Here is a 13,959-nt window from a genome sequence, read left to right on the forward strand (position 1 = left end):
CCCGTATATATAAATATATCATATAAATATATCATAAATATGTATGAAAAAATAGATTTTTTCTTATCGTTTTCATTTCATATTATGAAGAGAGATAGAGAGAAGTAAACTTTACAGAAAGATATGATAGAGAGAAATAAACTTTACAGAAAGATTCGATTTCGTGATAGTAACTGTACATTATCGTTTTCATTTCATACCCAGTAAACACAACATCACAAAGTAACAGTAACATAACATCAATGTTACAATTTCCTACTCAACAATGTAACTGTTATATAACGTGCGTGTTATATAACAGTTACATTGTTGAGTAGGAAATTATAACATTGATGTTACGTTACTGTTACTTTGTGTTTACTGGGATATTGCTGGATGCTCCGCTTCATTTTCGCATTATTTTCACTATGCAAAAGGATTTTTAATTCTACGTAAGTAGAAGGAAGTAAACTTTGCAGAAAAATTCGATTTTGTGGTAGTAATAGTGCATTATCGTCTCATATTTTTGGATGTGTCGCTTCATTTTCGCAATGCAAAATGGTTTTTACTTTGGTCCAATTAGCACGAAACAATAGTTTCGCAAATGTATTCGGTATTACGTCAACAACATTTGCCAAAAAATTTTAATTTGTGCTGACTTGACCAAATTAAAAATTCTTTTGTATAGCAAAGATACATGCATAAATGAAATAGAGCATTCCTCTTTCAAGGATAAACGATGTGAAACCTTTATAGAAATATCATATTAAGAATCATTGATAATTACTTATTATCCAGTATTTTTAATACTGAAAATAAGTAATTATCAATGATTCTTAGTATATTTCTATAAGGGAACTACTGCTATCATGACACTGATTTCATTTTTCAATAATTATAGTTTACTAACTGCTCCAATTTGTATGATAAAATTACATGCGAAAATAAAGTGTAACATTGGTCAGTGCAAAATAAAAAATATCTCAAATTACCGTTGCTAATTATATTGAAATCTCAAATAATAGGTAACGTATTCTTCAAAATATTATTCGCAAATTACGACACTCTTTTCTAAAAACTTTTTCTTTGATGCACCCAATACACAAACGGTTTGAAGAATTCATCAGAAATGCAGCAAAAGCCTGTTTTGGAGAGAATGCGAATATCGGAAACGTGGCATTCACATTTATGTAACGTCTATGTGTAAGAAAATTGAAATGACAACATAGCACATACACTTGCATAACATCTGTGAAAGGATGATAGCGGTATTATGTTAGCGCCTATTTGACGATCGTCTTTATTCTATAAATATATATGTGTATATAAATTCGATATCGTCGGTAAATGAAGATAACGTTTTCTACTTTTCGACGATCGCTCTACGTTATCGACGCTTATCAAGTTCATCGCTCGCTCCGGCATCCCCTTAAGAGCAAATCAACTTTCTCACTCTATTTTAAACTGCTAAGTTCTGGCTTCACTCGCTGCTACAGCAGAAGTATAGAAATGCTTGGTCTATGTATATACATCATTGGGTGTATAAAGTAAAGATACATATACTACATGTATGATATTAGAAAAATCTTATAATTTGTACATGGAATAAGAGGAAATATATAAAATATTTATATACATGTTTATATTTATATTAAAAAAATAAAATAACATGAATATAACATCTCATAGTATAAAAATAATTCGTATTTTTCATACACTCCATCTATCAATATTATCTCGGCGATTGTCCCAATAAACAAACATACATCATTAAAAATTAAGTTTTATAAAATGGCAAAGCTATGTTTGTCATTTACAAATTTACAATTTCTCAATCAAGATCGATGACGCACCTCCGCCTCCATTACAAATTGATGCAACACCTTTTTCTCCAGTTTTAAGAGCATGCACCAAGTGTACTACAATACGTGCGCCCGACATGCTACAAGATTAACAACTGTTATTAATATAATCAATATATTAGCTTTATTACACACGGACGCACATGTGTATAATAATAATATAACACACATAAAATCGTCCAAAATAATATATTTGAACAACTTACCCTATAGGGTGTCCAAGCGAAACAGCTCCACCATGAACATTTACTTTAGTAGGATCGATATCGAGTAATTTTTGATTTGCTACAGCTACTACGCTGAATGCTTCATTGATTTCCCAAAGAGCTATGTCGTTTTTATTAACTCCAGCATTTTGAAGTAGCTAAAAAAAGAATTATATAAATTGATTATTGAGATTATAATGTTCTGTCTATTTTAAATAATAGTTTTTCAATAGACAACTCACTGATGGCACCGCAAGAGCTGGTGCAATTGGGAAATCTATAGGATCCGTTGCCGCGTCTTGGAAAGCGACAATTCTAGCTAGAGGTTTGAGATTCAATTTCTGAGCAATCTCGCTAGTCGTCAAAACTAATGCGGCAGCTCCATCATTTAACGTAGATGCATTTCCAGCGGTAACTGTGCCGTTATCTTTCTATATGTGCAGATACAAAGATGTACATAAAGAAAATACGAGAAGTTACTACGGTATTGATAATTATTTGCTACTTTATCAAGTAAAATATTATTTTACCTGGAAAACAGTGCTCAATTTGGAAAATTTCTCAAAGTTGACCTTTTTATATTCCTCATCTTCACTGAAAATTACAGCTGGTTTACTCTTCTTCTGAGGCACACTGACAGATACTAATTCATCTTTAAATGCATTAATTTCATAAGCCGCTGCACTACGTTTGTAACTACTGATTGCATATTCATCTTGTTGCTGGCGAGAAATATTTAATTTCTTAGCTGTGTTCTCAGCACAATTACCCATGTGACATTTGTTGTAGACGTCAGTCAATCCGTCAAACACAATACCATCCTGTAAAATTATGATATTATGATTGCTTTCCTGTAATAGACACAATTCGTCACAAACATCATTATATACAAAATATGGAATAAAGACAGAATGATGCTTGTGTTAACTTGCGTCTCTTTCTGGAAAGCAACATATACTAGTTACTCTCTTACATTTACAAAGAATCTGTAGAATCTTTATAGGAAATGGCTTTTAACTAAATTTTTTTTTAACTTATGAGCGCGCGCATGTACATCCGAGTATATATACCCAGACAGCACACAATATTTATGAAAAAGATTCATAAATATTTATGTCAAATTATTTTTTTTAAATATTATATAAATATTTTATAAATATTTCTATACATAAATAAAAAAGTATCAAAATCTTTATTCAAAATATTATTAAAATATAGGCTAAATATTTTATACAATATTTATAGTAAACAAAAAATAAATATTTGTAATAATACTTTGTAGATATTTTTATAAATAGTATACATAAAAAAATGTAATTATTTATAATTATTAAATTAAATAAGAAATTTAAATTAGTAACGTATACTGAAAAAAATTCTTTAAATCAAAGAAATATATTTTGTTAAATATAATTTCTTAACTTAAAAAAATATTTGTTAAATTTTAGAAAATATGTAATAAATATAAGGTAATATTTTATTAAATTTGTAAAATGAGCTGTAAAATTATGAATTTCTAGAAAAAAAAACTACCTTACAAGAAGAAAATTAGTTTCTTTTAATATAAAAACTGTGTTTAAATAAATATTTGCTTGTTTTAAAAGTAAGTAAAGTACAAGTAAATAATTTTATAAATTTAAATAAATTATTTTCTAATATTAAAAGTATCTTTTTGTATTTCAAATTAAAGGTCTTTTATTATCAGAAAATTGTATTAAAGATTTCTTTTATTATCAAGAAACATTTTATTTAAATTTACAAAATGATTTATATGTATTTTATTTACTTTTAAAACAAGCATTTTTTAAATAACTTATTACATATACTTATATATATTATAAATATACTTGTTACATATATTTATATATATATACTTTTTAAACATATATTTTATATTTAAAAGAATCTATTCTCCTCTTTTAAATAAATCATTTATTTTCGTACTATCTGTTTTCATACGTGGTATGTATATACCATATGTATACAATACAAAGCAACTTAGTCAAAGCGATAGTGATGCAGTAGGTAAGGTGAACGACTCAAGAACCAGAGGTCTCAAGTTCGAATTTCGGCAATGGTAAGCAAATTCTCGAAGTACAATTCAATTTGAATTAAGTAGCGTGTGAAACAATATAAAGTAAAAACTAACAACATATATATTTTAAAAATTTAAGAAAAGTTCAGAAAAGAGGAAAAGTATATAAATGTATATATTTTAATATTTTTGTAATATTTATGATAAATATTTATGATCTATTAAAGCTAAGGTCATAAAAATATTTATGAAATATTTTGGTAAATATTTATAAAATATTCAAATAAATCTTATAAATATTTTGTGCTGTTTGGGTATGTATATATATATACATAAATATATTCTTTCACTATGCTGCATGATGTATGAAAATCCCTACTTTGAGTCACTGTAACTTAGAAACTGTTTGTTAGACTTCAGATCCATCGATACTTTTGATCTACATATTAAGAATTATATATTATATAGCAAGTTTTAAAAAAATTTAGTCAAAAGCCATTCCCCATAAGGATTTTGTAGGATCTTTTATAAATATATCTTTATAATGCTACATAGATGTAGCAACGAGAGTAGATATTTAAGGTGTGTTCAAATACAATAAAATTATTGCCCCATCTTATATATGGTGAATTAAGTATATAATTAGTACATGTGCATGAAGCATGTAATTATGTAATTAATATAGTTACTTCAAGTTTCAATCCACCATATGATGTTTCACCACGAGCTAAGTAATATGGTACATTAGACATAGACTCCATACCACCAGCTAGAACAATCTCTTGATGGCCACACTGTAGAGACTGGGAAGCCAACATGATACTTTTCATGCCACTTGCACAGACTTTATTTACTGTAGTACATATTGTTGACTTTGGAAGACCTAAAAATAAACTTTAAAATTAATTTTAAAAAATCTAACAAATTATGATTTTATATTATATTTTATGCCAAATTATTAGATATCATCAAATGTCAAAGAAAAATGCATATTTCCAAAACCTGCAAATAATACAGCCTGTCTTGCTGGTGCTTGACCTAGAAAACCTTGGCAGACATTGCCCATGTATACTTCTTTAATTTGTTCTTTAGCAATATTAGCTCTTTCAATAGATGCCTATAAAACACTATGATCTTTAGTAAATTGTGATATTGTCATATCATTCGACATATGTAAATTCTTACCTGCACAGCTACTGCACCAAGTTTTGTTGCTGAAACTTTTGATAAAGATCCAAGGAATGAGCCCATTGGAGTACGTACAGCACTGATTACAACAACATCATTTAATTTCACTTTGGAACTATACATACGTATACTAATAAAATTTATCTGAAAAAAATATTTTTATATTATGATTAAACTACTCTCTAGATAATCTTGATTCAACAATTGCAACATTAACAAGTTTTTTAAAAAGTATAGAATGGAAAATATCAAACTCTCAAATATACAGTTGAACAATGCATTTTTAATTGTATATTGTAAAAAGGTAAACAAATATACATAAAAAAGAAAGAAGTATGTATAGTTATAATAATAATAATAATAATAATATATAGCTTTTATTCTATAAAGCAGTTTAAATATTCAAAATTGCACAATCTATTTTATAACTCTCCATATGCTCTAAAATATATATAAATAATCATATACGTTATATTAAAATATAATTTCAATAATAAATAAATAATAACTTACTTTCGCCAATCTCGTTATTGTCGCCATTATAAAAAATATTTGTTGAAGAGAGAATACGTTAACTGCTAAACTATTTAGCTACTTTAGCTTCTGTAAGGCTGCATTCGGAAACGTCACTCGAGTATTTTCCCTCTCTTTTTATCTCACTCTTGTATTTCGCTCACTCCAACGGCTATCGTCTAGTAGTGTGCACACAGTGTGTGTTTCCGACACAGCATGATACGCATTGCACGCATTTATCTATTAGCGTGGTCGACTGGCCCTGAGTTAATCGCTCCGAGAGCGATTAATGACGTCATAAGTCTTTACTAGCCAATCATAAAGCTTATAAGTACTTGTTTGACCAATAAATGTATAGACTGAATAACCCAGAGTGGGTTAACTCATAGCGAATTCGGTAGCTTGCACTAGTGCGCACTGAATGCGCATTAAGGCTTGTTTACAGTACATTCTTATATTTAAGATCATGTCTTAAATACATATTTAAAAACATTTTAACTAATAAAATGATTCGTACGGATGTTATACATATCATATTATGGTTAAAAATATTTGAGAATTTATTTGAGAATTATTTAAAACAATCTTTAAATATAATAACATACTATGAACAAGCCTTAGTGCGCACTCAGTGCACACTAGTGCAAGCAACCGAATTCGCTATCAGAGACAGTTGAACATGCTATAAAGTTGATATCATGGTGGAAATATAGGGTCTGTTTTCTGTTCCTACACTGCTAAACTGGTGCAATAATAGCTACTGCACACAGCTTGCCGCGCGGCAAGCATTACCGCGTTCTGTGTGTAGGAGCCATAAGTTAAGCCAGCGGCACACGATGCTTGTTTTCATGCTGGATTGCTTGCTGGATGGAAATACTCTGTTCTGATTGGTGCATTTCTGAAGATGGACCAATCAGAATAGAAAATTTTTATCCAGCAAGCAATCTAGGGCCCTTATTCTTGAAATAGTTGCGTATACGTAAGTTTTACTGCGCAGGTTTAATCATACTATAAAATAGCTGCGCAGTAAAACTTACGCAACTATTTCAAAAATAAAAGCCCAGCACGAAAACAAGCATCGTGTGCCGTTAAGTGTGCCGGCTTTAAGGGATGTCTACATTGGAAGTAAATAGCAAGAAGTAGGAAGTAAGAGTAAGAAATTGACTAACCACAGTCGAATGTGAGAAGAATAATCAACTATGATTGGTCAATTTCTTATTTTTACTTCCTACTTCTTACTGCTTATTTCCAATGTAGACGTCCCTTTAGGCTAATGGCACACAAAAAACTTAAGCAGTAAAACGTAAGCAGTAAACAAATTGACCAATCATAGTCATTGGCTGCGTTCAGCAGAGAAAGCTGCTTTGCAACTGTTGTAAAATTCGTGAATCTGATTGGAGTATGCTCTTAATTTTGGTTGAATCCAAGAACATGTACCAATTAGATTCACGAATTTTACAATAGTTGCAAAGCAACTTTTTCTGCTGAACGCATTGATTTTTCTTACGGTCCAAGAATCAACGACTGTGATTAGTCAATTTGCTTACTGCTTACGTCTTACTGCTTAAGTTTTTCTGTGTGCCACGGCCCTTAGAGTGAGACAAAAGGTTTGTTCAAGCCATATGGTTCCTACACACAGGACGCGGTAACGCTTGCCACGCGGCGGAAGTTTGCGTGACAGCCAATCAATATGCTGCTTTCCGTAATAACTTTCTAGCTCTTACGGAAAAACAACGTATTGATTGGTTGTCATGCGGATTTCTGCCATGTGGCACGCATTACCGCGTCCTGTGTGCAGGAGTCATTACACTTTGTACATTTCTGTGTACATATGTGTCAAGATGTGTTAAGCAATTGGAAAGCACCCATGATGAATACGGAATATATTATGGGTGCTTTTCAGTTGCGTACACTGTGTTACACAAAACCAGTTTATTGATTGCATATTATCTTACAAGATGTTTTAGATAATATGTGACCAATAAACTGATTTTGTGTACGTATGTGTCAAGATGTGTTAAGCAATTGGAAAGCACCCATGATGAATACGGAATATATTATGGGTGCTTTTCAGTTGCGTACACTGTGTTACACAAAACCAGTTTATTGATTGCATATTATCTTACAAGATGTTTTAGATAATATGTGACCAATAAACTGATTTTGTGTACGTATGTGTCAAGATGTGTTAAGCAATTGGAAAGCACCCATGATGAATACGGAATATATTATGGGTGCTTTTCAGTTGCGTACACTGTGTTACACAAAACCAGTTTATTGATTGCATATTATCTTACAAGATGTTTTAGATAATATGTGACCAATAAACTGATTTTGTGTACGTATGTGTCAAGATGTGTTAAGCAATTGGAAAGCACCCTATGCTACTGCTGCGATGAGATACAGGAAACATAAAAGTCCTAAGGTTATATGTTCTACAGCCGATGGATACAGCTGGGGTGCGTTCGAAAACATCACCCGTGTGTATTTTGTCACACTCAGATCGTCCGAAAACCCCTAGTGGGCACACTGACCATGCGACCATGGCCGTTCGAAAACCGTACTCCGTGGACCACTCGTGTGACTTTTCTCCACTCTCTTTTGCGCGGTGTGAATCGGTGGAGATGGTGGAGAGTGCGCAAAGAGTGCAATACAGTATGAAATTACTAAATTATTTATGGTTTTTTGTTCTTCGAAACATTCGTACAACCATTAGCCATCACGGTAAGATAAAAAATTTAAATACAGCAGTGTAGGTTAGCCAGGTTTAGGTTTATTTCTATAGTGATGTATATTGTCAGAATATTGTCTTTAAATATAAATAAAGCTTATTAAGCTTTTTGTATTTTATAGGTTCTGAAATTTTCTTACGAGATACGAGGCACGTTAAAAGTCACGAATCAGTAACAATTTGTGAAAAAAAATGGAAAATTTAATCTCGGGTCGTCATATTTTATGCATGGATATTTAAAAAAATATACAAAAGGATGACAAGGGAAATGTCTATATATACGATGTTAAAGGTAAGGAGTAATAAATAAGTTTATAAATTTCCTTAGGCCTGGTGCCCACGATGCTAGAAATCGATCCGAGTTCTCGGACCGAGAAATATATAGCCAATTAACTTTCCAGATAACTAAATTATAAATTAATAATTACTAAATTAATTAATTAATTAATTACTAAATTTATTAATTTATTATTATTTTGCTGAGAAGCAATTATAGCTAATGTCGAAATACGCTTTCGATCAGCCATTTTGTACAACACATATGTAGGCACAACACACATGTAGGGCTGCGTTCAGATTCCACACCCGGGTGTATTCTATTACTAGAAGTGCTATAGTATATGTAACATATATTATAGTGTTTCTAGTAATAGAGTGCACCCGGATGAAGAATCTGAACGCACATTAGTATGTCACATTGAGCATTCTTCCATGGCTGTTCGAAAACTCCTCTCAATACCAACTCCACTAACTCCACCAGCCACTTTCCGTCGTGGACTTTCAGTGTTTTCGAACGCACCCCTGATTTGGCCGATATTAAAATCATATAGGAACCATGTTTAGTGATTTGTGCTTTTCACGCATAGAGTTATTTGATTGCGTGAACAATGAAAAAGTTCACGTAAAATCGATAGAGCAAAAAGTGAAAAATGAAAAGATTCGCTGGAAGTTACATGATCGCTGCCCTGTTCGTAAGCATAATACAAAACAAAATCAAAAAATTGTTGACATTGCGTATTACCTACAGAGAAAATTTTGTTCTTTGGCGGCATAGTTTATGGACACCTTTAATAGAGGCGCTTTACATACGTGAATCAGCTAAAATTGACTTATGACACCTTTCTTTCTTTTCTCTGTGATGATAGTAGCATTAAGTAATACAGTGATACTAAAGTTGTTGTTCTGACAGGTAGTTGTACTACTATGTATATATTATGTATATATCGTGATATTGCATGTCCTCACATAAAACCATTGAGAAGTAAAAACTTGAGAAATACTAGTACATACTCGATTGAGAGAAGAAACTTCTAATATTTCAATATTGGAATAATCGAATTACGTAGGCATTATATCACGAGAGCCTAACAATAAGACGCATTTAAGCATCACTTGAATAAAATAACGTAGCGTGTTTTCTTTGCGCGCAAAAAACTTCATCGAGAGTTTATTTGCTCTGTAAACGTTCGATATTAGTGTAGTCTGAGTTCGCATAAGATGAATGTCGAGGAGAACAGACTCAAGACGTTCGATGAATGGCCAACTAATGCCGCAGTTGACGCAGCGCGAATTGCGAAAGCAGGTTTTTATTACACTGGATATGGTTTGGAGGTACAGTGTTTTTTGTGCGGTACAACAGTATCCGATTGGAATTACGGTGACCAAGCTATGGCGCGACATCGACAGGCCCAGCCTGCTTGTCCCTTCGTCCTTAATGCAGCCGATACATGCAACATACCGTTAGTGCCAGCGTCAGCTGGTATCTCGACGGAATTGGCAGTGACATCATCATCACTAGCCACACGGCAGTCTAACGTTATCAAGGGTAATCCAGGTGAAGTACGAGAGACTATTGTACGTAGTACGAATCCTTTGAAAGATTATGGTACTGTTTCGCAAAGATTACGATCGTTCAACAGTTGGCCGATATCTTCTGTCGTTTCCCCAGAGCAGTTGGCTAAATCAGGTTTCTACTATCTTCAATTTAGTGATCTGGTGAGAAAAGATTACAACATATTCTGTTAATACTATTTTAAATATATCAGGTGGATATTGATTGCTTTGTTTCAGTCAAATACAGAATGTCCCTTAAGTCTCCTAGCTCTCTTGCTGTGGAACTCTTGATTAATGATGTCAGAAGTGAGAAAATACATGCCTAAAATTCAAGTTATTTATTAAAAAGATATTTAGGAACAAATATTTACATTAACTGATCCATATTCAGGTATTTTGAGATATTTTGTCAAGATTGAGATATTTTGTCAAGATCATATTCCTGAGTAATAATTCCTGAGTAAAATATTTCAATTGTTTTGCTCATTGTTTATCAAAGAGTTATTAATAAAATAATTTCTTAAGTAGAATGTACATTTTTAACACTGTATAGATAAAATTGTAATTATATGTGTGCATTTATGATAATATTCAGTTTTTCTTTAAAAGTAAATGCTTTGTATGAAAACAGGAATGTTATTATACAAGCTAAAAGTTTCTAGCCTGTTGAATATGTTCATCTTTTGCTGTATGAAATTGATGAGTATTGTATACTAAAATAACATCTTAAGAAAATTAGTAAAGACTTCTATGTAAAGTTTGTGTTAAAATAATTTATCACTAAAGTATTTTATACATGTGAAGATGGTATTTTATTTCATGGAAACTATTCAAAGTTTTAGTTTTGTTTCTAATAATCCTAATGTTTATGATAGATTAAACAAATAGTTCTGCACATTAAGATAGAAAAATGAGACCAGACAAAACACCAAGTTCACATTGCGTCTTAATTTTTGTTAAATAAGTTCCGTTACGATATCATGCTAGATTTTGCAATTCTATAAATAGTTCTGCATAAAAACAAAAAAACTAATTATAAATAAATAATTATAATAATTATAATTCTATAAATAGTTCTGTATAAAAACAAAAATTAATTATAAATAAACAATTTAGCGACAATAATATAATGAGCATACGAATTGAGATATTGACCAAAATCTCGGAGTTTTGACCATTCTAAAAAAGTTCTTTTATAGCTTTAATTGTATTAAAACATTTCATAAAGAGTTTTGGGCATTAGCAATGTTGCATTATAAAAAAAAAGATTTACGTTTGAGCGCTGTGTACTTAGAAAAGTGTGAAATGTTAGCCAAAATAAGATAGTTTTAGTCATTCCAAAATATTTATCATATAACTTTGAACATGTAAAAACATTTTCTGAAGAGAGCCGAGCAGCTAAAATGCTGTATAATTTATAAAAAAAATTAATTAACTTTTGAACACTGTATATACTTAGAAAGGTGTGAAACACTGACCAAAATCTGAGAGTTCTTTTATATTAAAGATATTTCTCGAGTAGATCTGAACATACTGAAGAGTTTCTAAAGAGTTTCAGCAATGTTGCATCATTATTTAAAATATTAATTTTGTTTGAGCATCGTTTATTTCGACAGAATAGGGTGAGATCCTCCGAAATCTGGGAGTTTTGGCCTTTCTAAAAAAGTTCTCGCTTAGTTCTAAACATATATAAGCATTTTTTAAAGAGTTCTAGGCATTAGCGCGCGCACACATACACACAACATTGTATTATCAAAAAAAAAAATTAATATCGTCTGAATGATGCCTAATAACACAGAGTAGAATGAGATGCTGGTCGAAATTTGTGAATTCTGGTTTAATTGAAATATCGTGTGTATGAATATACTGAAGCATTTTTTAAAGTGTTCCAGACGGTAGCATTATATTATATCATTGTTTAACAAATTAGACGTCAGGATTCATATTAACATATAGAACATATAGGAAGTCGAGTGTGCTGGAAAGGAGGCTGCTCGAAAAACAGAGTCGGGGGTGGTGCGCTATGCTGCTCCGGTCGCGAATGATCCGATTCCGCTCGAGGCAATTCCGAGAGCTGGCGAAGACGTGAGAAGTACTTGTACATATTAATATCAATCTTGACATCTTGTGCACTATTCTGTGAATTGAAGTATGTAATAGTAATTTTTAATTTACTAATTTGCATAACAAAAACAGGATCATAAGTGGCTTTAAAAAAACTGATATCGAACTATTTTTCATCGAAAAAAAATTGTAACGTGATGGATTTATTTAGATGGAGTCATTTCGGTTTCAGAGCGTCAAAATACATAAGAATACCATGGTTTCATCTTCAGAACAAATATGACCTTTTTTGTGTATCTGTGTAATCTTTTTCTCATTAATATTTTCTGAATGATGCCCATTACTACGAAATATGATGAGATGTTAACCGAAATCTCGGCAAAAAAATACTGATTCAAGTAAAATATTCATTTTGCAATTTTAAGTAAAGAAAGCTACTTTCTGCAACTATTTAAAAAATGCTGCGGTATGCTCAGATTGATTGTGTGTGTGAGTCTATGTACTAAAATAAGATTTTGAAAAAATTAACAAAAGCTTCTATGTAAGATTTGGAATTAAATATGCATTAAATATATAAATTTTAACATGCATTAAAATATTAAAATATATAGAAATTCTTGTATAGTCATATTAAAATATTTTATAAAGAATATGGACATTACTACACAATGTTACATTATTTTTAACAAAATTATTTCCAAACACTGCGCAGTTAGATAGAAAGCAGTGAGACGTTAACCGAAATCTGACAGCTTACTTGGGAAATATTTTGAATAAAACAAATCTCAGATTTCGGCAAATGTTATACCTTTCTGTCTAAGTATGCAAAGTATTCGAAAGTTATTCATTTTTCTTATAAATTATATTTAACACCCTTTAAAAAATGCTCCTACAAAGCTATATGATAAGTATAATATTTTAGAATGACTCAAACTGTCAGATTTCGGTTAGCGTTTTTGAAGTAAAAATATCCTTCGTTGAATAGTAGTCCAGTCTTTCATCTTACTAATGGATGAATTTATCATATATTAAAATAGTAAATCTTGAAAGAGTTAGCAAAGACTCCTATGCAAAATTTATATTTTGTGGAAACAATGTTCGTATTTTTTACCTTACTTTTATAGGAGTCGATCATGTAATAAAATACATAAATGAAATATTAATACATTATTAAAAATTAATAATACATATATATTATATAAATAATATATATATATATTAATAATAATATATATAGATAATGTATATTAATTATATATATACAAGATGTCTCATTTTAAAAGATAATTCTTCAGCCAAGCATATTCAGCAAAAATGTTCCAGACAAAAGTTATATAGTTCGAGGATATAAGAAGAGGATATAAGAAGATACATTGGTTTGACCTTGCGTGGCGCTGCCAACGTCAGATCGAGGTCAACTTTGCTTTTTTAAATAGAAACATATTTTTTTATTACGGAATTTAATTCTACGTAAAGAAACAAACAACTTTTGTTTGAAAACATTTTTTATACGACCTTTATTTTCTAAGATATTTACGTAAATATCTA

At 30.9% G+C, this 13,959-nt stretch overlaps 2 protein-coding genes across 3 annotated transcripts in view; one reads left to right on the forward strand and one right to left on the reverse strand.

The window, feature by feature from the left end:
• Positions 1 to 1,599: 1,599 nt before the first annotated feature.
• On the reverse strand, positions 1,600 to 6,066 carry LOC116852172 (acetyl-CoA acetyltransferase, mitochondrial). Its single transcript, XM_032832252.1, has 8 exons — positions 5,784 to 6,066; positions 5,268 to 5,414; positions 5,085 to 5,199; positions 4,772 to 4,965; positions 2,578 to 2,868; positions 2,290 to 2,478; positions 2,048 to 2,205; positions 1,600 to 1,921 (listed from the first exon to the last, which is right to left on the reverse strand). The coding sequence occupies exons 1-8, from the start codon at positions 5,808 to 5,810 to the stop codon at positions 1,801 to 1,803; spliced, it is 1,242 nt and encodes a 413-aa protein (XP_032688143.1). The 5' UTR covers positions 5,811 to 6,066; the 3' UTR covers positions 1,600 to 1,800.
• Positions 6,067 to 9,500: 3,434 nt separating this feature from the next.
• Positions 9,501 to 13,959, forward strand: part of LOC116852169 (baculoviral IAP repeat-containing protein 7) — a 23,330-nt gene continuing 18,871 nt past the window's right edge. The window contains exon 1 of one of the 2 annotated variants that reach the window (XM_032832248.1): positions 9,501 to 10,509. In XM_032832248.1, the coding sequence (XP_032688139.1) occupies positions 10,012 to 10,509 (498 nt within the window). In that variant the 5' untranslated portion in view covers positions 9,501 to 10,011. The remainder of the gene's footprint in view (positions 10,510 to 13,959) is intronic. The other variant, XM_032832246.1, reaches the window with a different exon arrangement.

This window comes from Odontomachus brunneus, unplaced genomic scaffold (assembly GCF_010583005.1).
Source record: "Odontomachus brunneus isolate Ranch 3 - 2012 unplaced genomic scaffold, Obru_v1 Obru_scaffold_204, whole genome shotgun sequence".
Lineage (NCBI taxonomy): Eukaryota > Metazoa > Arthropoda > Insecta > Hymenoptera > Formicidae > Odontomachus > Odontomachus brunneus.

Coding starts and splice junctions, on each gene's coding strand:
- LOC116852172 (XM_032832252.1), bottom strand. CDS start 5,810: ATGGCGACAATAACGAGATTGGCGAAA. Junction 2,479..2,577: donor AATTGAGCACTGTTTTCCAG/GTAAAATAATAT, acceptor CTGCACATATAG/AAAGATAACGGCACAGTTAC. Junction 2,206..2,289: donor CAGCTCTTGCGGTGCCATCA/GTGAGTTGTCTA, acceptor TTCTTTTTTTAG/CTACTTCAAAATGCTGGAGT.